A 23975-nucleotide genomic window follows, 5' to 3' on the forward strand; every position below is an offset into this window, starting at 1 on the left:
CTGTCGGTGGGTGCATGTGGAAATTGGTAGAATCACAGAAGTTTAGATCTGAGAGGACACTGGAGAGCGTGTGTCATCTCCCCTCTCCCCGCACCTGTGAAGAACCCCCTTTTCAGCATGCTTGTCAGACGGCTGACCATCCGACCCCTTGCTTAAATAATTCATGAACAGAGTGTTCACTACTCCCTCCCAGTCCACACTGCCTGCCCAATGTATTCCAACAGGCCACACGTCTATCTTTTCTGGTGCTCTCTCATTCACTGAGCTAGAATGTGTTCCTTGATAAATGTACCCGCTGGATCCCACCAAGACACCTGGAACAACACAGTGGTAGCCGCTTACTGGCTCTGCCATGTATTCACAGAGTGATTTGGAGCAAGTTACTTATTAATCTTTTGTACCTCAGTTTCCCCTTCTAGAAAACAAGGGTGATAATGTACCCACCTCGTAGGATTGTTAGGGGGATTTAATATGCATATGACTAGAATAGCATCTGGCACATAATAAGCACTCTCTGGCCCTCGTTATCTTATTTCTGCTGTGCAATATCACCGTTGTGCTGGTGCTGCTGCTATCCGACCTCACATTATTATATTATTATATATTAATGTTAATATAAAAAGTTCTATTGTCACCTGACAGTAGAGATTAGAGTGTTAAATATATCTTCTGTGGCCTGTTATCCTAGCCTTCTTGCATCATTCATGTGGGTAAGCAGGTAAGAATGTCTGCCTTACACTGTAATCTGTTAAGAGTGGGGGGCGTTACATGGGCGTGTGGCCACTCCCATAGGGACCTCTGCAACTGCGGACAAGCATCATTCAGTCCGTTCATCCCCCTATCCACAGACTTCCTGGTGTCCTTAGAGAATAAGGATGAATTAGGAGGAGGAGGAAAGGACACTGGAGGATACTTATTTAGAAATCGTGCCTTCAGAACTGCAGGGGGGGACCATTTCTTCCCTCCCACAAAAAGGAAGGGGAAACTAACACTCAAGTCCCATCTTGAGTCAGGCTGCACGGTAAAGACGTTCACATCTGTATTCCATTGAACCCTCCAAGCAACCCCATGAGGTAGGTAGGGGAGAAAACTGAGCCTCCGGGGGTTTTAGAACCTTGCTCAAGGTCATGGATGAGATCCATAACCAGGTCATCCACCTCCAAAGCCCACCTGTCAGGGGAAGTCTGAGGTGCAAAAACAGGGCCGAATCTTGAGCTACGCCTGCCACACTTGGTGTGCTCAGCTCCTATTTATGTAAGAGGCTGAGTGCACAATAAATATTTAGGCAAAGTTTATAAGAAAAAAAAAAAAGTCTCCTTGTAGGAGCACTTAACCTAAACCAGTACGAGAGATGCGAGGTATTTAAATTGGTGCGAGGTTGACCCAAAACTAGAATTCAAGGTTGTGTAGACCAGTCCTCAATAGAAACTTTACAGTCTTATTTACCTTGACTGAGAAATGTTTGGAGGAATTTCCTCCACGTCGGGAACCGTTTCTCATTGACTGGCTGTGCGTGCTGTGCTAAAATGCCCGCCAGCTCCTCGGAGATCTTCACCAAAGCTGGCTCCTGCAGAAACAAATTAAATAGAACCACAAGCAATTTTACTACAGAAATGAAAACTGCTTGTGGAGTGATTAAAAACCAGGCCTCCAACAGGCAAAAAAATGTGGTTACTGTTTACCCAGAGTCAGAAAGCCATTTTGAAATTTTTCTCTGTTTTTCCAGCCATTTCCGTTTTCGCATTTCAAAGTGATTTGGCCCCTAAATATTGCTGCTAATTCTGCCTGTTGTCTCCAAAGGGCGGCCTTGTGTCCAGACATCAGGAAATCCGGCCGCAGACGCACTGTAGGCTGCCCAGCTAGCTGAGTGTCCTTGGCCAATGTGCCACTTCACTATGGGCCTCAGTTTCCCTTTATGTAAATGGGGGGGTTAATGACCTAGTCCCTAGGATCCTTCAGACCCGAATGTTTGTTGTTCTATTACCCTAATAGGACTGGCCCTGGGAGAAATTATGGAGTTGGCAGGGTCTTTCTTTGGCACCTCTATCTCTTTAAGCTGTGCTCTTTCCCCCTTTTTGGGAGGCCTCCACATCCCACAGCTGTGGGAGCAAAGCCTTAAACTTAGGGCTGATACTGAAGAGGTGGGATTTTAGATGGGAGCAGGTTGTAAGAGTGAGGTGGGGAGGGGTGCTGGGATTCCCCACAAGGTCAAAGCCTCATCTGACTAGACACGAGATGGGCCCCCTACCATCATCAAACAGCCTGAACCACAGAGCCTCCTGTCAAAATGAAAACAGGTGGAAATTCCTTAAAGAATAAGATGCCTGCCTTTTTGATATAAAGAGCCTCAGGTTGCCAGGACCATTTTTTTTTTCTGGATAGTCTGGGACTATCTAACAATTTTCAAATAGAGCCCCACCTCTTCAGACTTTATTTCTGGCAGAAGTTGAGCAAGGCACTAGATACAAAGCCATTTGATGGGCATTATTCATATTCAAAATATGGGACACTGACAAGAAAAACTTGGGCTTGCTTTGGGTTGCTGGGGGCCTTCTAGGTATATGTATGAGTGCTCAGCAGTTTGAAAGAATAAGAAAAGAATCTGCTGTTTTGGTGAGCGGCGTCGAGAGGAATCTTAGAAATAACCTGTATACTCGTTTATTTCCAATTTCCCTGACATTCAAAAGTGATTGTCCTGCCCACCACCCCCTTTCACCCCCACCAGCTCCTTGGGATATCTGTTTCATTCTGGGTCCAGTGCCCTCTAAAAATCTATAATAGAAGATAAATATCTAAGAATATACTCTAGACGGGTACAAATAATCTGAATAATTTCTGAAATATCCAGGAAATCCTGGTGGGAGAGTTCCATTAGTTAGTTTAATAAGCGATGGACACACAAAACAAAAATGCCTTGAGAAAGGGAGAGTGCCTGGCCTGTGCTCGTTCAGGATGAATCACTGTGCAGCAGCTGGAGGTCTGTTCAGAAGGGTTGGGGAAGCTGGCTGAGGCCCGGAGCCTTTGCCTGGGAGGTGGAAGCAGGGAAATCGTTGTCAAATTGTTGCCTCCCACATCCTGCACAGTGTACACATTTCTTCTGCTCTTTCCTGGCCATCGCCTCGGGTCTCCAAAGCCCTGCATCTAAATCATAAACAAGCATACACAACGTGCAGTTCCAATAACTTGGCCTTCTGCCTTGTTCCTTGGAACACCATCCTCCAAACCCACCTTTATTTTTTGTTTTATACTTGTTTCAGTTAAAAGCATTCTACTGTATCGAAGAAGACCAATTGTCTGTGATTCATGAGGTGCCCCAAAGCTGGGACACTGAAGCAGGGCTGTCGATTCCCACCCTGCTCGGGGTCAAGGAGGGAAGTTTTGCAGGCCAGGCTGTCCCCCGGGGACAGTAGAGACTTCTTTCTATGCTGCCATGATTAAAGGGCTTTTCCTGCCCTGCTTCTGAAAAGCATTAAACCATCTACCCAGTGATCTGCTGTGTGGCCATTCACATCAAGTCAGTCTAAAGAGAAATAATTCATCTATTCACTCACTCATGCATATATCAATAAACTACAGGTATGAGGAGTATCAAAATGATGGGGACAGACAGTATAATGGTGCCCATCCGGGACTAGGGGTCGGGGGAATGGGGAGCCGGTGTTGTGTGGCTACAGAGATCCGGTTTTACGTGATGAAAGGAGTTAGGGAGATGGATGGTGGTGATGGCTGCTCAGTGTTGTGGACATGTTTACCGCCACTAGACTGTCCACTTAAAAATGGTTAAGACAGGGGCTCCTGGGTGGCTCAGTCAGTTAAGCATCCAACTTTGGCTCAGGTCATCATGATCTCACGGTTCATGAGTCTGAGCCCTGTGTTGGGCTCTGTGCTGACAGCTCCAAGCCTGGAGCCTGCTTTGGATTCTGTGTCTCCCTCTCTCTGCCCCTCCTCTACTTGCACTCTGTTTGTCTCTCTCTCAAAATATAAAATAAACATTAAAAAATTTTGTTTTTAATTAAAAGAACGGTTTAGACAGTAAATTTTATGTTATATGCATTTACCACAATAAAAGTAATTGGGGGAAAAATGACAAAGTGTCAGGCCTTCCTTGTAGGTAGCTGAACTGGGGGAAAAGAGTTTGCGTGTCTTAGGGGAGAGGTGGAGATGGAGAGGAGGCGGTGAAGGAACAGGTGGAAGCCTTGCTACCTAAATCTTGAAACTAGATCTCCATCAACTTGAGGATCAAGTTGAAACTCCCCAGACAATGCATGAAGAGGGGCCTCTGTGACTGAGCCTGTGATTCCTCATGTAGCCTCAGGTCTCCCTTCTCCAGCTCCCAGCCTCGCCCCACACTCCCCTGGCTCAGCCTCTTTCCTCAGCCTGCCTTCCTTCACTTCCTCCCCTGGCCGACTCCTCGTCCCGAGTTAGTTCTGGTCACACCTCTTCCCGGAAGCCTTCTCTATCACTAGTTGGGTATCCTTTCTCTGTGCTCTCCAGCTCCATGGGGGCTCCCTCACAGTGTGGCCAGTGGCTTCGAGCTCATTTGCCCCAGTGCTCTGCACAGGGAACCCTAAATGTGGAATGAATCATGGCAGTGGTAAACACAGACCCAGCCCCGAACAGCTGAAGTTACAGAATAGGGGAAAATGTGGAACCTCTCCACAGGCTCCCTCCTTGCTGCCCAGGAACCACCTGGGGGGATGACCACTTAAGAACCACCAATTCTTCCTGGGTGGATTTTATGGGATTCCCTGCCTCTGAGGGGCATTGGGAAGACAAATGAGGTGACATTTACCAAGCGCCACCTCAGATGCAACATGCTATGTGAGGGCCAGTAATTAACTTGTAAGGCTGTGGCCTGTGTGAGGCATCTGGACACCGTGCCAAGCTGCCGCCACTGCCTCTGCTCGCACAGCCAGCCATTCTGCCCGCGCGGCAGCATTTCTGCTGTGCACAAAGCCACAGCAAGGGGGTAAATTTCCTAGAGGAAAGTCTGCTGCAGGAATCTGGAGGATGAATCGTGTCCCGTCAAGAGAAGTACACAGCTGAAGGCACTGGTGGGGTGATGTTCACTAGGGGACAGTGAGGCACATGGAGGCAGCCGGGGGCCATGATTAGCTCTCTAAGAAAACGGTATGGGTTGGAATAATGGGGTGAGGGTATTAACTATTCCATTCATTTATCTTGAAAGCCTCTGATGGGAAATATGAGGATTATACTAAGAATGGCCTTAGTACTAACAAAAAGAGAAGTGTCCCCCTCACCCCTACCAACCTGAACCAAATCATACAAAACCACCAAGACCTGTAGCTCCTAGATTCGAGAAAAGCCAGCAAACTGACGTTCCATATAAAAGCACCCCTGTTACTGGGTGATTTTTAACATGTGACTACAGACAGAAAACAATGGAGGTTGTGGAAATGAATGCTAGTTTGCTTTCTTTGCCCCCTTCTCATCCTCCCAAATTGTGTGTGTGTGTGTGTACACATATGCAAAATGTCTGTTATAGGCCAGCAACTGGGGGTGGGTGTCTTGTCTTCTCTATCCTACAAAATCCTACAAGCTTATGAAATGAGTACTTAGAAGGTTTCACCTCAGTAAGTCATATCAAGGTAGTGGACTACCCCAGTCTATTTCAGAGATCCCAGGACCCACACGGAGTAGATCATTTACAGCTAACGACTCTGGGGGTGTGGAAAGGAAAGTACGTATCTTGTGGGTGATAAGTAGATGTTAGAAAAATTCACTTTACTCTTTGAAAAAAAAAAGTCAGAATTCCAGATTTTCCTTCCATCGTGAGTGCACTGGGTCTGCCAACACACATTAGCTGTTGGCCTTTGTGGAGCTGATATAGCTCTAGAGCAATTCCCATCCAGGAGAAACTTCAGCCCCATCTTTGCCATTGCACAGGCTTGTCACCCTTTCTCCAGCACCCACATTTACGCTCAGTGTGCGTTGATAATCATCAGGACCTTGGAAGGTTCCAGGATACCTGAGTAGCATAGGGCACAGGGCCTCAATCTGCCAGACCAGTGCATCCTAGAGAATCTTGTCTATCAAGCATAGGCATTGCCTCTCAGCTCACTCTCTATTTCTATCAAGACGGTGTACATTTGAAGGAAGAGATATTTGACTGAAGGAAATTCATGATCTCTCAGGGGAAGCTGCTGGCATATCCAATTTAATACTGCCCTCAATGACTAAAGCTACTTCAAACTCTAGAGAGTTAACTTTCCCAGGTAAATTGTGTGTGTGTGTGTGTGTGTGTGTGTGTGTGTGTGTGTGTGTCTGTGTGTGTGTGTTTATTGGTGAGGGTGGGAAAGGAGAAAGAAGGAATACAAATTAGAATGTACTAAATATCAATCCCACCAAAACTCATTTTATTTTAGAAGCTTCTTTGCTAGACCTGCAGTGGTAAGTTAGGTAAAATAACTTCTTGGCTAATCACCTCCAATCTCTCACGTCTCACATTGTTTGTGGTGTTCAAAGGAGAAACCAAGGGACCTAGCTAGATTGTTCTTCTTTATAAAGATTTCCGATGTGGAATGGAGGGTGGTATAAGGTCAAAAGGGCAGAGCAATGACCTAAAAAACTAAGCAGGATTGTCAGTGTTGAGAGGGACCATATGGACCATCCTCATGGTTAAATGAGTTAAATGCCTCATTCGCAGAAGAGGGGATGGGACTCCTGTGCTCATGTAGGCACTCTCTGGCTGCCTCTGACTCTTGGGTGAGTCCCCTTCACCAGCCCTCCTGCCTCTTTCAGGGGGTAAAGTGTGGGGCCCTGTGAAAGATGCTCAGGATTTGAATTGGCTAGTGGCACAGAGATGGAGAGAAGGGAGGGATTCCAAATTTGAGGGTGAATTTAGAAAGGTTGCTTTGCTGGGCTCAGGATGCATTTTATCACTGTAGTCACCGTTTAGGTAAAATAATTGCTCTCACTTATTGAACGCTTACCATGTGGCAGGCCTGTGCCAGAGATTTTTTTTTATATTTATTATCTCAAAGCCACTCTCTGAGTAGATATTATCATTCCCAGTTCCCGTCACACAGCCATGAAGTGGCACACTGGGATTCAAATCCAGTTGCTACCAGTATGCCGTAGTTCGATGGGATCTGTTTCTGAAACTGCCATCAGTGGGTATAAATGGTCAATCTGGGTCAGATGAGATCATCCACATGTGATGCTGAGTCTGTGCCGTCAGATTTATGAAAGAGTGGTCGAGTGGACATCTGTTGTTGGCTGCCCAGCATCTTTGTCCCCCTGTTCAGGGTCACGATGTCCCAAACTTCCTCTTAGGAACTTCCGCGATTGACAGTGACTCACCCTCAACTCCAGTTTTCTTTCCTCCTATTGTCTTGACCAAGGAGAAGCTCCAGGAGCCCCTGGCAGCCATCTTGGAGCGCTGTGGACAGCCAGCCTTAGGGTGGAACAGACATTATGTGCCAGGAGGAGGGGTGGGGGGTAATGGCGTCGTTAGCGGTGTTGCGCTGCTGGATTAAGCCTTGTCCAAAGTCAGACTAATCCTTGGATTTTCAGTTGGCTGAGATAATCAAGCCATTTTGAGTCAGATTTTCTGTTAATTGAAGTTTAAACATTTTAAGCAGACACACGTGGGCGGGCCAAACCACGTACCCACAATCCGTGCTGGAAGCTTTAAGCCAGCAAACGTTCTGATCATCTGTGCGTTGGTTACTCTCATTCTGCAGTCGGTAGTGAAGTTTTCACTCATTTCTCTCCATTAAGATCATTAGGAGCAGTCCCTCTTTAGCGTGCAAAAATATGCTGAGAAGATGAAGAAAAAATGAAAACGTCTCCGGCAAGTCATAAACTACTTCCCACACCTACTTAAAGTTTAAGGACTGCTTTAATACTCCATGTTTAATTGTTAATTGAGAATTTAAAAATCAAAAATGCCAACTTTGCCTTCGATGAGATGGAAAATTATGCTGCTGTAGAAGGTAACATAATGTAAAACAGCCAACATTACCAAGGCACACAAATGTTTTTGGTATGTAAAATTGCTTTGTAAAATATTTGCTCCATCTGCTGAAAGCGGCAAAGACAATTTTCCCTTGATAGCTAATGGCCCATTTCGGCTGTGTGGCAAGTGATTCGCTGCGGTGGCGGCTCTCATTAAACAGAATGGTGAAAATACGGTATATAATTCCATACTTATGTAGCATTATCCACTCGCTGCTTCTCGAGGAGTCTGTCCCTCATTATCTAGGCCTCCACCTTGTACCAACATGCAGGCCTAGCAGTTGATTTGACTTGAGAAGCGTTTTGTCCAACTGAGGCACATATGCTGTGCCTCCATTCCAAAGCTCAGCACAACTGCTTCGCCCCCGACCAGAGACACTGGAGAGGTTCGTTCCCTTTCAACTTTGCAGCACCGAAACTGCTGTTTCTTTTCCCCCTCCTCACAGGGGGCCGTGGTTTTCTTTCTGGGCACACCCTGTCGCGCTGCATGCTGGGGTTTCAATACATAAAGATTAAGCGTTTCTTGAAATTCTTAATTGAACTCCCGCACATACACAAAAGCAGGAAACGTGTCCCCCCAGGGCCAAAACTGCTGTCACGAAAGCCCCACAAACACTGCCCTTGGTTGGTTCCTGGTGCACGTGGCAGTCTGTGATCTCTGTCTTCAAAGGAGTTGTTTACACTACACCCCGAATTCCTTCAACATCTGCTAGAGGAACAATTAAAAATAAATAATCCAGGGTGGTTTAAAAAAAGAAGAATATGTTCATGGTTTAGAAATAATATTGAAAAGTAGTTACAGCTGCAAGTGGCAGATTTTTTAAAAATATTTTTAATGTTGGAAAATGGGTTTGAAGGGAATTGTACGAACTATGAATGACATCAAATAAACACAGATGACAGTTTTAAAGATTATGCAGTCTTTTAAGGCAGAAACCAGGCCGTTTAAAAATCAACTGTAAGGTGGAAGTAGCCATAATTATTATTACTGGTAATATATTGGTAATAGGTCTCTTTCTTACCAGTTGGAGAAATATCGTCGGTTGAGAGAAAAGCTCTTTAACTGGCAACTGAAAACAGAAGAAAGCGCGTGTGCCTTTTGGACTTTGATTTTTTTCATTCAAGTATAGAGGAGAGGAGTGAATTTGTGGGATGAAATGAGAGACCATCAAGAGAGTTTTTATTTTAATTTTATGCAAAAGGAGTGGGCAAGCATTTACTTCTCTTAATCAGAGCAGAGAGCCCTACCTCCTTTGGTATTTCCACAAGTACAGATGTATATACTCGAGGCCGATAGGAAAGCTTTGTGCAATTTAGTATTGTTTTCTTTCTGCAGACCATGCTGGTGAAAATACCAGGGTAATAAATCAGTGAATTCCAAAAGTGAGGATTTTTGTTGGATTTGGTACAGTGACAGGAGAGTCCGAGTCTTCTCAAGGGCATCCCTCTCTCACCCAGGGGCACTGAGGACAGACGACCAGAAGCAAATGGCGCAGTCGTAGACAGAGAGTAAAACTCATTCTGAATCTGTTCCAAATACCCGTGCCTGCTCTGTGGTTTTCAGCAAGGCAGATATTTCCAAAAGAACTCCAAGGGGGACTTCCTGGATGTGAAAACACTAACCAATTCTCGTTTCTCTCATCTTTTGCTTTATTCCTTCCTTCCACGCTGTTATTGCGAAAAACTGGCAGTTAAATTCAATTGATTCAAAATATTCCGGATCCATATGGCCGCCAACCCTGGAGCTGAGGCGGCGATAGCGCCTCACTGCTGTTCTCAAGCATTTGCCTCTCCCCTAGTCCCCAGATGGTGGGAGTAACATTTAAACCTCCTTTTCTCTGCCTTGTACAATAGACCTTGGCACCATTTCAACTGTTTACTCCGGTAATTAACAGCTCTGATACCACAACAATTACAACTCCTACGCTCTCACCACAATAATGCTATGAATTAGTGAGAGCTAATGGCTGGAAGGTAGAGTGTTTCCAGACTGTGAGATCTGTGCATTTTTAGAATAAAATAAAAGGTACAAACAGCACGCTTGCAGTAGACAATGATTACCTAGTAATTAGTTTACACAAAGCTTCCTATTTAATGGCAAAACGCTGTAATTAACGTGTGACAGAAAATCAAAGGGTACTTTGTAAGCATATGAAAAATTAACACTGCAGGCCCATAGCTTTATGTACTGATTAGAAGCATATTAAATCAATAGGACACACAAACCAACAGCTTGTGTAGCTGGTTATTATAGGTCCTCGGAAGGGGGACCCGGCTTTCATTTACTTGGGGAGGCAATTTTCCTTCTCCTGTCATCTTCCTCAGGCACAGGCAAGCACCTCAAACTCAACCCTGGCAGCTTTGTGAAAATAACCATTGAACTGGAAGAAAACATTCTAAGTCATTCTCAGAGATAAGGAAAAATATGTAAATGATTAAAGCTTTCCAACAATTGTGGTGACGTGCTGCTACACTAATTAGAAAAGACACCAACTGGAACCAGAAAATGAAGCAACTGGGTCTCAATCTCGTGGTCAGAATAAGCTCCACTTTATCAGGTCACTGCCTCTCTCTTCGACATGTGGAAGATTAAAATAACTGGAATTATCTTTTATTTTGAAGTGATGGGAAACCAGGCTGCTGTCAAGGTTTATTCCTTTAAAGGCATTATTCGGTAAATCACTTGGGTGGGCACAATTGGGTCAATATCGCGTATCTTCGACAGCCACAATCCTATATAACGATAATTGATGCATAGAACAATGTTCTGGAAGGCTACAAGATGCAAAAAGAACTTCTGAATCACCAGAGGAAGATTTAATTGTGCATTCTTGTTCAACGTTACCTGCAATTTAATTGTAATACAGTTTTATGGTAATATTAATAATAACAGGTAGCATTTCTTGAAGGCTTATTGTGTGCTGAGTACATTGCTAGCCAATTCACAGGGGTATCTTATTTAATTGTCACCCCCTCCCTCCCCCACAAGGCAGGTACTAATATTATCCCTCTTTACAGATGAAGAGGTAGAGACTTGGAGAGCAGAGTGATTTCCCATGGTTCCCCCCTAGTGACCTTGATGTGCCTGGGCTACAGAACCCCTGTGGAGCTAGACCACCTCCTGCTTATCCTGAATGTTCAATTATTCAGACTAGCCTATTCCAACACTCATTCAGCTTAAGAGGGAATTTACCAGGTCAAGCTGGAACAGGAGACTAAAAAACAAAACAAAAAACAAAAACGAAAAAACACAAACAAAATATGTGGTTGCTTATCCAAAAAACAAGGTTTTAAATGCCCACTATGTTTTTAATGCTACATTTGATCTTGAAGTTTGGCTGCCCTAAGCTTTGTGAGAATTTATACGCTTACTAAAATGATCATGTTCATGTATTAAGTTGAGGAAGGCATTGAAAGCCACCCCCAGGAACAATCAAAGGGCATATCTAAAACTCACTCTCATCACCCGAGAACATCTGCAGGTGTGTGAGGCAGTTGAGTTACAAAAGCTTTAAACCCCGGGGACTGCCCAGGAGGGCTTGGGCTCTTCTGCAGCTCTCAGGTATGTGCCCTCTGAACTCCCTGCCTGCTGCCTTTCAGGGAAAATGACAGCAGCTTCCTTGTCAGCCAGGAAAGGAGAGAAATTCCAGCACAATGGCTACTGTGTTCCAGGGATGTTGGTGTTTCCCATGTCTCTGTAGAACGCAGAAAACTGCCCATCGGGCAGTGGGTCACAACGGCAGGGATTGGGGGGCGGGGTGTGGAGGTAAACACTGCTCCAGGATTTTCAAACAAGGAGTCTTTTCTAAAAGGTCTCAGCTTGGTGTGGCAAGAACACTGCGCCAGAGGAGTGGCTGTGGGTTCCAAGCTAGGCACCATCATTTATTAGCTACGTGAGCTTGGGCAAGTTACTTAACTACCTACGCATCAGTTTCTCCATCTGTAAACAGAATAAAAATAATTATCAAAGTGGTGTGGAAGTAAATGAGTAGAAATCTCAGGGTTTTTATGAGATTGAATGAAGCAATTCACATAAAGTGCCGAGAGGCCTGGCACCCCCAGCTATTCTACAATGCTAATAATTATTATTATTGTTATTGTTACTATTGAGAAATACAGGGAAACATCAAGACCTTAACAGTGTAAATTTATAGAATCTAAGAAAATGCCTAATCTCATGTGTAGACCAATATTCTGGCAGATACTAAATACATAATCTCGGAGGTCAAGGTTTTAATATATAAAAATAAACAATAAAAAATAAATAATCATATGTAGTTTAATGATTAGGGAAAATGATTACCCTAGATTTTTTCTTTACCTAGAAAACCTGGATTTTTCTCTTAATATCAAGATGTTGTGTTTTTGATATAAAAGACAAATAATAGGGGCTCCAGGGTGGCTTAGTCATTTAAGGGCCCGACTCCTGATTTGGGCTCAGGTCATGATCTCACGGTTCGTGAGTTCAAGCCCTGCATCGGGCTCTGCACTGACAGTGTGGAGCCTGCTTGGGATTCTCTGTCTACCTCTCTCTTTGCCCCTCCCCTGCTCTCAATCTCTGTCCCTGTCTCTGTCTCTCTTTCTCTGTCTCTCTGTCTCTGTCTCTGTCTCTCTCTCTCAAAACAAGTAAATAAACTTTAAAAAACATACATTAAAAAAAGGCAAATAATAAATAAGGATGTGAAAAAAGTATCCCTTTCTAGTAACCAACTAAGAGCAATTAGAGGATGCATTTGACATCTAAGAAATGCAAACAGTTCATAATAATCCAGTGCTGGTAAGGTTGTGGCACAACTAGTATACTTATTCTCTGCTAGTAGCCTTGGAAATTGGCACGACCTTCTTAGAAAGTAATGTGGCAGTGTGTAACAAGAGCCATGAAGTATTCTACTCCCGAGTCTTTCTCTGAAGGAAATGGAAGTAATTCAGCAGAAGAATTGTATATAAATTGTCTATAAAAAGAAATGTATATAAAAACCAAAAATAAAAACAAATTTTTACTTCCTCCTCATTCTTCCTCCCCTCCTCCCACCACTATAAAAAAAAAAGTTGGAAATAGCCTAAATTTCCAACTTAGTTGAATGGTTTAATACATTAGAGTAAATCAATATGAGGGAATATTATACAGCCATCAATTGTGACTGCTACCTGTAAACGCAGAGGATGTTTAGGATCTGATGTTTCAATAGCATATATGCTCTTATTGTAGCTATAAGAAATAAACGTAGCACACTTGAAAATTAATACACAAAAATGAAAACAACTGGGAAAAGTGATTATGTACTTATTTGGTTAAATATTTCTTTAATCTTTTAGCTTTTCTAAAAAAATTGTGTGGTTGCAGGGTAATGGTTCTTTGGGATCACCTAGTATACCTACTAAATTCCACATAAGCACTAAGCTCAGCCATCCTACAGCAGCTCCTAAGACCCAGCCACAACAGGGTCTTAGTGGATGGATGTCTTCACTATAGAGACACAGAGTTCTTTTTTTTTTTTTTTAACGTGTTTTAAATTTATTTTTGAGAGACAGAGACAGAGCACAAGTGGGGGAGAGGTAGAGAGAGAGGGAGACACAGAATCCGAAGCAAGCTCCAGGCTCTGAGCTGTCAGCACAGAGCCAGACATGGGGCTCAAACCCACGAACCGGGAGGTCGTAACCTGAGCCCAAGTCGAACACTTAACCAACTGAGCCACCCAGGCGCCCTGAGACACAGAGTTCGAAGGCACTGACTAGGTAGGTGATGGTTCTCCTCTGTCATTTTGTTTGCTTAGTTCTACAAGGACGCAAAATAACTGCTGTGGTTTATTCTACTTTTTCTAGATGTGGATGCCTTGAATTCATAGTTTTAATATATTTTTTTTTATTTTTTAAACGTTTATTTATTTTTGAGACAGAGAGAGACAGAGCATGAACGGGGGAGGGGCAGAAAGAGAGGGAGACACAGAATCCGAAGCAGGCTCCAGGCTCTGAGCCGTCAGCCCAGAGCCCGACGCAGGGCTCGAACCCACAGAGCGCGAGATCGTGACCTGAGCTGAAGTCGGACGCTCAACCGACTGAACCACCCAGGCGCCCCAGTTTTAATATTTTAAAATATAGATTGTTTTCCTTGGTGATCCCCAAATTAATTTCAGATGTGTAACAAAGTCCACAAAAGTACAAGTGAACATAAAACTGCTCTGGCATAGGGCTAAACGGGCAATATTATGTAGTAGCAGTCAAAAACCAGTTCAATTTCCTTTCCCCCCTTCCTCTTATAAGTGGTAAAAGTCCTCAGCACCCTGTACTGTCCTTCCAGGGAAACAGAGGTCCAAAGAAGGGCTGCACAGAGAAATCCAAAAGTAAACTGGCTTCTTTCTTTCCACGGAGAAACTGTCCTATAAAGATCTTTTCTTGCAAAGCAGCCTCCCCAGTAGTATCACTTGCTACCAAGCCCAGGAATGAGGGAGGGAAGATTTACCCTTGAAAAAGGAAAGAAAGACAAAGCCACGAGAAGGACCAGTACCACAGCAGATGTCTACCTGGGTCTCCCTACACTGTCTTAGGTGAGAGTGGCCAGGAAGGCTTTTTTCCCCTACAAGTGTGCCTTTCTTTGTGTACGCCTTTATTCCCGCTAAGTGAAAAGAGATGCCCCCAACTGGGGAGTGGGGTGTTTGGAGTGTGTGCAAGTATGTGGATTCATTAAACCTTGACAAACATTGAGTGAGTGAGTTTACTGGGACCTGTTGGGGGAAGGAGGTTTTGTTAACCGATAGGATGAAGAAAGCGATGTTGATACCAAACCACCATGAGAAAAAATGAGACTTGTGTTCTGTTTCCACCGTGGCCACCATGTAACGTTGTGCTTTCCCTCAAATCACCTACGTGTCTACACTTATTTTTTGGTAATGTGACTACAGTTTTTTCCAGCATTTGTTGACTCCATGTCTTTGTTTCAAGCCTCAATTGCAACCAAATAACTCTGGTTCTAAATTAGATAAGTAGAAAAAAAAAAAGACGAATTTTGTATTAGCTCCTTGAGTCCACACTGAATCATGCCTACATCTAAAACCAATATCTGTATAAGATGCAAGAGAATCTCAAATCAGTTCAAACTCCCATAAACAGCACTGTTTTTAATCTGTTGCCTACAACATACCAATGAGAAAAATCACAGTATCGTGTCATAAGCTGCTATGCAAATGATGGCATTTGTAAGTATTAACATAATTTAGTGCTTACAGTCATATTCTCATTTCTAATAATTCTCCCAGAATGGAGTCTTTCTCTGGACTCTTAGCCTGCAGGATAGTCTTTCATCAAGAAGCTGAAATTTTTAATAACCTGCCAGCATATGTTTTGTATGTGCCAGGCAAGGCTTGATGACACAACATCTTCATTATCAAAAGAAACAGGTCTACAAACTGTAATAGGACATTAAAACATGTCTGTGCTCATAAAGTAATGCTTTGATGTCTAAGCGTGCACCATTACCATGGTCTTCTGGAACAAAGGATAATTCTAATCCTAAATTCTCAATAGCGCCCTCAGTGAAGATTGCAATTCACTTCCACCCTGAATACAATTTCACTTTGAAGGCAAAAGGAGGTCCATAGTCTCCTACACACACACACACACACACACACACACACACACACACAAGTTTTCCCGAACTGCTTTATTTTTTATTTTTAGTTTTGGCTTCTGACTACATACTAGCTAAGCACAGTTCCTCACCATACAAAAAGATTTCTGCTGAATACTTATTTTTTCCTTGTTAAGTTAAAAAAATGATTTAGATAATTAATTATTCAAGAGTTTCACATTTAATAATATTAACACTAACGCTGAATGTATTTGGTGACAATTTTAAATGGTGTAGTTTAAAATCATTGAAATTAAATAATGTGTAGTCGGACTTTTAAGTGCAATTTGGCCACATGTCATTATTCTAACTATTTTTTCAAAATTAAAGTCAAACATTTTAAATTTATCATAGTCGAGTATCAGGGAATTCTTTAAAAATTATTAGTTTGAAATATCGAGACCAGCAAATACTTTGCACACTAACATTTTTGATTTTTTTAATAAAAAAGTCATATTTTCATGGTTTAATCTCAGCAGCTTTGCCTTTAAAAAGAATATTCTATACAATAGGAAATAAAATCCAGTTTAAAGAGAACACAAGAGAAATCTCTATGGGCCTCAAAATTAAATACATTTTCCTTGTTTTATTTTTTTTTTCTAGAAGAGTAATTCACTTTAGTATCCTTTAAATAATATGTAAAAAGCTGGCCCTGACAGGTACTGCATTTAGTCCATTCACTGATGGAGGGAGAAGAAAAGCCCAGAATAGATCATGGGGAGAACAGGAACATTTGTCAAAGGGAACTCTCTCTTCTGACTGTTCTCTGGATTTATTCGTCATTTCACTTCTGCAAGAATAATGTGGTTCTCTCTTGTGTGCCCCTCCCTTTTCGTCACTTGTGTGTCTTGATTCATAAACTGCTGGAGTGGGATGCTCAAAGCAGATGCAACTCACTGCCCAGCCCACTGCTATGTACTTCAGCAGGGAAGGAATCGGTTAAGAGAATTTGTACCCGAATTTTCCTCATTCATTATGCTTTTGTCAGTAGGTCAGTGAAAACAGAGATTTGAAATTAAGAGAAGCCAGGCAAAGGGCACCTGGGTGGCTCAGTCAGATGAGCACCCGACTTTGGCTCAGGTCATGATCTCAAGGGTTATGAGTTTGGGCCCTGCATCAGGCTTGCTGCTGTCAGCACAGAGCCTGCTTCGGATTTTCAGTCCCCTCCCCGCCTCTCTGCCCCTTTCCCACTTGCACTGTCTCTCAAAAATAAATAAATCTTAAAAATATATATATATAGAGAGAGAAACCAGGCAAGACTAGGCCCCTGGATGCAAGGTGAGGCAGCTTTTAGAATGGTGGATTGAAGGGGTGCCTGGGTGGCTCAGTCAGTTGAGTGTCGAACTTCGGCGCAGGTCATGATCTCTTGGTTAGTGAGTCTGAGGCCCGCATTGGCCTCTGTGCTGACAGCTCGGAGCCTGGAGCCTGCTTTGGATTCCTACCCTCTCCCCCACTTGTGCTCTGTCTCTCTCAAAAATAAATAAACATTAAAAAACAAAAAAGAATGGTGGGTTGAATTTGTATATTGAGCCATTAAAATGACTTTAATTATTAAGTAAGTTTGGAACAGACTAAGAAGTTGTACAATTCATCCTTCCACCAGTATACATGGAAAAATCTCTACACGTCCACTCATACACTAAGGCTTCGTACCTAGTATTTAGTTTTGGCTGGGAGGTTTTCTGGCTGGGATGTAGTATTTTCTCGACATCTCATAGGGACCAGCAGTTACATAAATTTCCTTGAATTGGCTTCTAAACCATATAACTGCTGACAGAATGCTTTTCTATGTCAGCTTCCAGGTGACAACCGTTCGCTAATAGAATTTCTCTCTCATAATAAAATACAGCCAGCTTAACAACAACAGTTGTTAGAAGCATCTGATCAAGACCCACTTAGACCAAATGATGGGATTTGTCATGTTATTTGAATATGGTAAAAAAAAAATTACTCCCTGATTATCATAATCAACTTGAAGACATGACTGAAGACTCTTAGGGCCCAAAGAAGACATGTTTAAAATCACCTAATCATATAGCCTGCCAGTTATATGGAATGAATAAGTCATTGGGATGAAAGTGACAGCATAGGGAATACGGCCAATGGTATTGTCATAGCATTGTGTGGTGACAGATGGCAGCTCCACCTGTGGTGAGCACCACGTGACATATAGAGTTGTTGAGTCACCGTGTTGCACAACTGAAGCTAGTGTGACATTGTGTGTTAACTCTACTTAAATTTTTGAAGATTTTTTTTAAAAGTCAGAAAAAATATTAAAATAACTTGATCCATCCCAGTCACTGTGTGCATAAGGACGAAGGCCCAAGAAAGTCAGAAGGACTCGCCTGAGGTCTCACTGCTGATTGGTGACCCAGCTAAGTCTAGAAGAAAGTGCTTTCATCTCCCAGCTGAGCCTTTGCTTCATCTCCTAACGGTTCACAGACACTGTGGGTTTATGTCACCATTGAACACTCACTTGTGCCCATTTCTTGCTCCAGTCTTCGTGGCCATATCTGCTGCTCTCCTTTAGGAACCACTTGTAGTGCTTTAGGTGGGAAGGAATGTCACAAAACGCAGTCCCATTTCCTCCAAACTCATAGTCCATTTTAAAGAGCCAGCGTTGGATTTCCAGGTGATCTATGACCAGCTGACTCAGCTGTTCTATCATCTGTGGGGCCCAAGACACAGCAACATTTAGTATCGCTAGCTTCCTAGATGCCTTCGTATCGCATTAACTTAGTTGTATCTTCAAATGACCTGTTCGTTTGGTTATCTTCTAATTATTAAGACAGATTAGAAGTTTTAAGTGGTGTATCTATGAGGTGAAGAAACCACTAGCCAGGAGGGACGAAAGGCATGTTTAAAAGTATAGTCTTAGTTACGAGAAATTCTGAAATTATCATTTTGCTGTCTTTTGAAGGCAAAAGAAAGAATCTCTGAATATCTGTAATTGAATCTTGGTATTGTTTTGTTTCTTTTTTAGAGCATGATGTGTTTACTTACTGATTCTTCAAATGATTTTTTTTATAGTTTCAAGACCATAAAGAGTTATAGTCTTGAAAACTTTAACTGTTTCGAGCTTTGCTGAGTTTTTAAATGTTGTAACCTATAAACATTTAATTTTTCCCTCATTAACATACACGAAATACATTTGTTTGGATAGTCAACTGGCCAAGTATGTCATATGTATTATGTGAACAAGACAGGTCAAGGAGATAAAACATTCATAAAACAACTACATTCTATTTGAGACAGTATTCTCTTGAGAACAGGGCTCAGTCCCATGGAAAGGGAAGGGATAGGAGTTCAAGTTTTAATATCACAATGACAGTAATATTTAGCATTACTGAACTCTTTGTAGGAGCCAGGCCTTTGGCTAGGTTCTTTACATGATTTTTCTCACGTAATACTCAAAAATGAAGCAGGCACCATTATTAGTTCCGTTTTATATATGAATAACCGAGATTCAGTTAATTTAAATAACTTGCCCATGATCACATGGTGTTAAGTGGCAGAGCAGGGACTCCACCTGGATGCTCTGACCCCAGCACCTAAGCTCATTCCCTCTCCGCCATGCTGCCTACTTCAGCCTGCAGAGAGGTGGAGGAGGGGGGTGAGGCGGAGAAAGAAGTCAGAAGAGGAGCAAGAGAAGCAATTTTCCTTGCAGTCAATAAGCCATTTGGAATAAATTTGAATCAGACAGAAGTCTATAGCCCAGATTGCCTGATTATAAGTAATACTGTAGAAGTAGAGCCTTGGAGAAAAATAACCCATTAGATCACAAAATGACTTTTTGTCTGGTCTTCCCATCAGATGTTCTGGTCTGTATTTCTCAGAAAGAAACAAAAACAGTTCTAAGCATTCTCTCTCTTGAGCTCTCTTGACTATGGTCTTCTGTCCATAGAGAGGTCTCTGTGACACTCTTATTGTCTTCTCTTTGGACGAGATTGGCTTACCAAATGGATTTTTGAATTTTGGTTTTTCTAACCAAAGGGTGTGAAAGGGCTCAAGATCATATTCTGCTAAAGTCTGGAGCAAGAAGATTAAAATTATTTTGATTAAAGACACAATCTGTTCTCTGTGTTGTGTCTTTTCAGCAAGTCTTCCTGGGGATGTTACACTACACAGCAGTATGGAAGTGATCTCAAAATGGGCATACTTGGGATCCCCGGAAGCCCCATGCAACCATGGGGTATTCGATTAGGGTGGAAATGGAATTGTCTTAGCTCCCTAATTATCAAGTAGTGTCTGTAGATAATTTGGTGTTTAAATGACAAGTACTCTTGTCTGCATACCATATGGCTACGAGCATAGCCTAGAAGGTTTTGTAATGTGCCTTCCAGAGTGACATCCTTTCTTTCTCTAATGTTGTGTTGAGAAGATAGATTCTGTATTATATCATACTTTGCTGCATCATGATCACACTTGACAGAAGTATAAATGGTCTTTGGTTGTTAATATCTGATGAAATTCTTTTGCTAGCAAGGAAAGGTGTTCACGGTTTTTTAGCGTGCTAGCCTGTATAGCCTTTTCCATTGTATGCTTGGATATATTGTATATTTGGAGGTTTCAACTACTAACAGAATTATTATCTGTTTCTTCCAAATCCTATTATTTGTTGCTTCTGAGAATCCTATAAATGGGTGTCTGTTGATGGATCCCCTACAGTAATGAAAAGGATCAATAGTATTGTAAAGACTGCACCACTCGAAAGAATTATGTGCTATCTTTAAGTGAAAATTGAACAGTGCTTTAAAATAGCATTGCCATTTTTGATTATTTAACCAAAGCTGTCAATATTTTATATGGAGCACGTGTCAGAAAGAGAACTTGCATGGTTACTTTATGGATCAAAACAGGAAATGCTCACTGCGCTCGTGCTAGATTTAAAAAATAAACAGATAAATTACTTCATCATAAACCAGATGACTTTATGCTATTTCCAAACATTTATCAATTTTCTATTTGAGCCTATCTCTTCAAAAGAGGTAATATATTTCTTAATTGCCATTCATTTTATACTGGTGTAGAGCAGAAGTGGAAAAATGTGTATTGCTAAAATCCAGCTGATAGTCGGGAATATTTATTCACCTAAATTAAAATAATCACAGCTTTCTTTCACTGGCTTTAAGTTTATGGTGTACATCGGTAAAAAGTCAGTGTTACTGATTCATCACCATCTGCAAATTCAAATCGCTGACACAGATAGATTAGGTAGGGCAGCCACTATCTGGAAAAATCTCAATGGAGCACTTTAATTCCTGATGACCTCAGACATACGTTTTCAAACAAGTGGAGTAGAAGTCAGTGATAACTTGGTTTATTGTGAAACAATTTGCACATGCCATAGGTTGCATGACGCATCCCTGAAATCCACTTTGTCTACGACGAGGTGTTTAATCCTGCTTCTGAATAACGGCACGAGAGGGAAGTTTTACTGCATTCCACAATCAACATATAAAGTTCTAAAATATTTCCTAGCCAAGATTGCCTGAGTTCTCGTCAGTGGAGATGAACGCAAGACTTAATACAAGTACCGCACATACATTTTAAAGCTTTGAAGACTGTTTAATGTAATGTACACGTGTAAAATTATATAGTCTTAAGGTGCATTTCACTTGTATCCAGTCTCTGAGCAGAGTATTCTACTGGGAAGCAGAGTCAAGCAATCCACTTTGTTACCTTCAAATTCCAGTGGAGACTAATGACAGTGAAAGGGACACACCAATTCAGGGGAGTCTCTCTCTCACTCTTATTAAAACTGCCTGTACTTTTTCCAGATTTGGCTGTGTTTAAGAGCAACTTCCTTCCTTAGCCCATGTATTGCCCAAGAACACTCTAGCAAGACTGAAACCTTTTAGGGCAACTTAATAAGCTAACAATACCTTCAAACTAATCTCTGAGAAGTATGATTTGTTGAAAGGCTTGACTTTGGGGCTCAGCAGCGATGACGTACAGAACGTGATGATCAAGTGACTGAAGGAAGGAGGATCCCTAAATACTGTTCCTCACAAACTGCCTCATTGTGCATAGTTATTTAGTTTCCCAAGAAGTGGGTGCCTGGGATAGTTGTGACCGGCTGGGAGTAATGGTCAAGAGACGTACTGAAACAGAGGTTGGGAAATGTTAACAGCCATTTGCCTTTTTATTTTCCTTATTGTGAAAAAAAATAGCAGTTAAATGGGAGAGAACACCTGCCAGAGCTAACTTAAAGATCATTTCTGGTGACTAATATTAGAGTTCTCCAAATAGTTAGGAGGTCTGCTGGAGGAGTGCCTAGCCAGAGACCTGGCCCAAAGCAAAAACGCAGAAGCAGATAGTTTTTTCTCGGACCCATTTCCTGTCCTTTTTCTGGGATTTTTCTCCTACTCCCTTGATGGCCCCTTCCTGTGGAGCTACAGGATTGTTTTACAGAGCCAAGGATGTCTGTAGCCCTCTGTTGTAGGCCCTCTACAGCCTGACTCAGCAGAAGGGCTCACTTGCTGGGGTTTTCCAAACCTGCCCTTTTTCACCAAAACTGACTCTCACATTTCTTAAGGGTCCTGCTCAATGACTGGCTAGCTAACGTGATGATGAGCTAACTAATCCATGTTAGGGCGGTAAATACTGGTAGCAGATTCGTACATCAACAGGGCCTTCGATGGCTTCATCCAAATGAGTAAATATCTTGACAATCCCAGCAATTTCTGCAAGGCCAATAGGAAGATATTTTGAAACAGGAAGGCCTAAAGCAGATCCCATCAAATAACTTAAGCATTCCACATATTCTTCATTGTCTAGGGCTGGCTCCAGAAGACCCGAAGCTCCCACAAGGTCAGGAAGGTATGGAATATTTGAACAGAGCCTCGCTCGTCCACCCACATACCTGCTGGTGACGATAGATGCCATACACTGCAGGAGGGACTGGCACATTGACGCTGTCAAAGACCAGTTTACTTCCAGATTTGCTGCTGTAGAGATGAGCCAGTTCAGGCTCTGGACCCAGGATGGGGATGCCTAACATATCCGCCACGGCCAAATCATCTCTGTGGAGGAACCCGCCGACAATATAGGCCTCTTTTCCTTGGATGAGATTTTTTATTCTTTTGATCGCCTTGGGACTGTACATCAGGTAAGTGGCCAGGCACATATGATGCTTCTGGGGGGGGGGGGGGAAGGGGAGACCATATCATTCTTGTTGAAAGGTGTTCTTTTTCTAGTCCATATGCTTCATTTATAATGTTGCACACAATAAATGCATTATTAATAGCAGGCTGGGTTATGACCTATCCTGTTGTTTAGCAGTTTAAATTGATAAAAGCTGTTGGGGTGAGGCTCCATAATCGCTCACATCTTTAGTGTGTTGGAAATAGGCTCACTGGGAATAGAACTAATTACTACACATCTGTATTTATTTGATCCACGTGGAATTATCCTTCTGTCAGAAGGAAAAGAGGCTGGCGGCCTTTGGATAATAGTGATTCATCTCTGCAACACTTCTGGCATGGTTTAACACTAAAGCGTCTGGAAAATCAATACAAAAAGTGAAGAGAAAAGCTTTACAGTATGTATGCTTCACTATACAGGACTTCTAATCTGGCAACTCTTTAAAGGACTCGGAAGGAAAAGGGCACTTGATAGTCTCTTTCCAAAGTTCCGCCACCAAGTCCGTTTTAGGAAATAGGTACTTTTATAATGTTTATCGTGTTTCTTAGCCAACACTCTGGAGAGGATTCATGGACGGAAGATATGTGAAAATTTCAGCAAGACTTAAATTTTATCTTCCAATGGAAAACTCTTTTTGTTTTAATTTTGACTATTTAGACCCAGCTCAGCAATACCTGTGACTGCTCATTTAATTAAGTAAATAATTTTGGCATGTCTAAAAGGGGTCGAGGACAGAGCCAGACGGTCAGCACGTACCAAAGCATTCAAGGATTGGGGACAGAAATGAGCACAGCCAATGGATAGCTAATACGAGGCAGAGGAGGACCATAAAGGGTTACAGAGGGCTGTGAGGCATGGAGGAGGGAGCAGAGGCCATGTGCTGATGGGGACAGCTGAGAAGGCAGATTATTCATTCTCCTTGGACCTCAGTTTCCTCATCTGTAAAATGAGTATAATAATAGTACCCATCTCCTAGGGATGCTGTAAGGATTCAATGAGATAATGCATGTAAAGCACTTATAATAGTGCCTTGGACATAATAAGCACTTAGTGAATGTTAGCTAGTATTATTGTTATGTAAAAGGTTAGGATTGAGGTGAATTTTCAGGGATGAGTAGGATTTTATCAGGTGAGGATGGGCACGGGAAAGACATTAGCCAAGGATGGAATATGAGAACCCCAGATTGTGTTCACTTCCTCTACAGAGGAGGGCATCATGGCATGT

At 42.4% G+C, this 23975-nt stretch overlaps 1 protein-coding gene across 10 annotated transcripts in view; it reads right to left on the reverse strand.

Annotated features, from left to right (window-relative positions):
- IQCH (IQ motif containing H) overlaps positions 1 to 23975 on the reverse strand; it is a 212729-nt gene that overhangs the window by 53299 nt on the left and 135455 nt on the right. For 6 of the 10 annotated variants that reach the window (XR_006218555.1, XM_042988561.1, XM_007084540.3 and 3 more), the window contains 3 exons: positions 22470 to 22742; positions 18081 to 18272; positions 1447 to 1567 (listed from right to left, as the gene is read on the reverse strand). Coding sequence is in view for 9 of the 10 variants with exons in the window: in XM_042988561.1 (XP_042844495.1) it covers positions 1447 to 1567; positions 18081 to 18272; positions 22470 to 22742 (586 nt within the window). In the remaining variant the exon portion in view is untranslated. Of the gene's footprint in view, positions 1 to 1446; positions 1568 to 10470; positions 10826 to 18080; positions 18273 to 21681; positions 21709 to 22469; positions 22743 to 23975 lie in introns of those variants that run through there. The other 4 variants (XM_042988567.1, XM_042988562.1, XM_042988568.1 and 1 more) reach the window with 4 other exon arrangements.

This window comes from Panthera tigris, chromosome B3, assembly GCF_018350195.1.
Source record: "Panthera tigris isolate Pti1 chromosome B3, P.tigris_Pti1_mat1.1, whole genome shotgun sequence".
In the NCBI taxonomy this organism is placed as follows: Eukaryota; Metazoa; Chordata; class Mammalia; order Carnivora; family Felidae; genus Panthera; species Panthera tigris.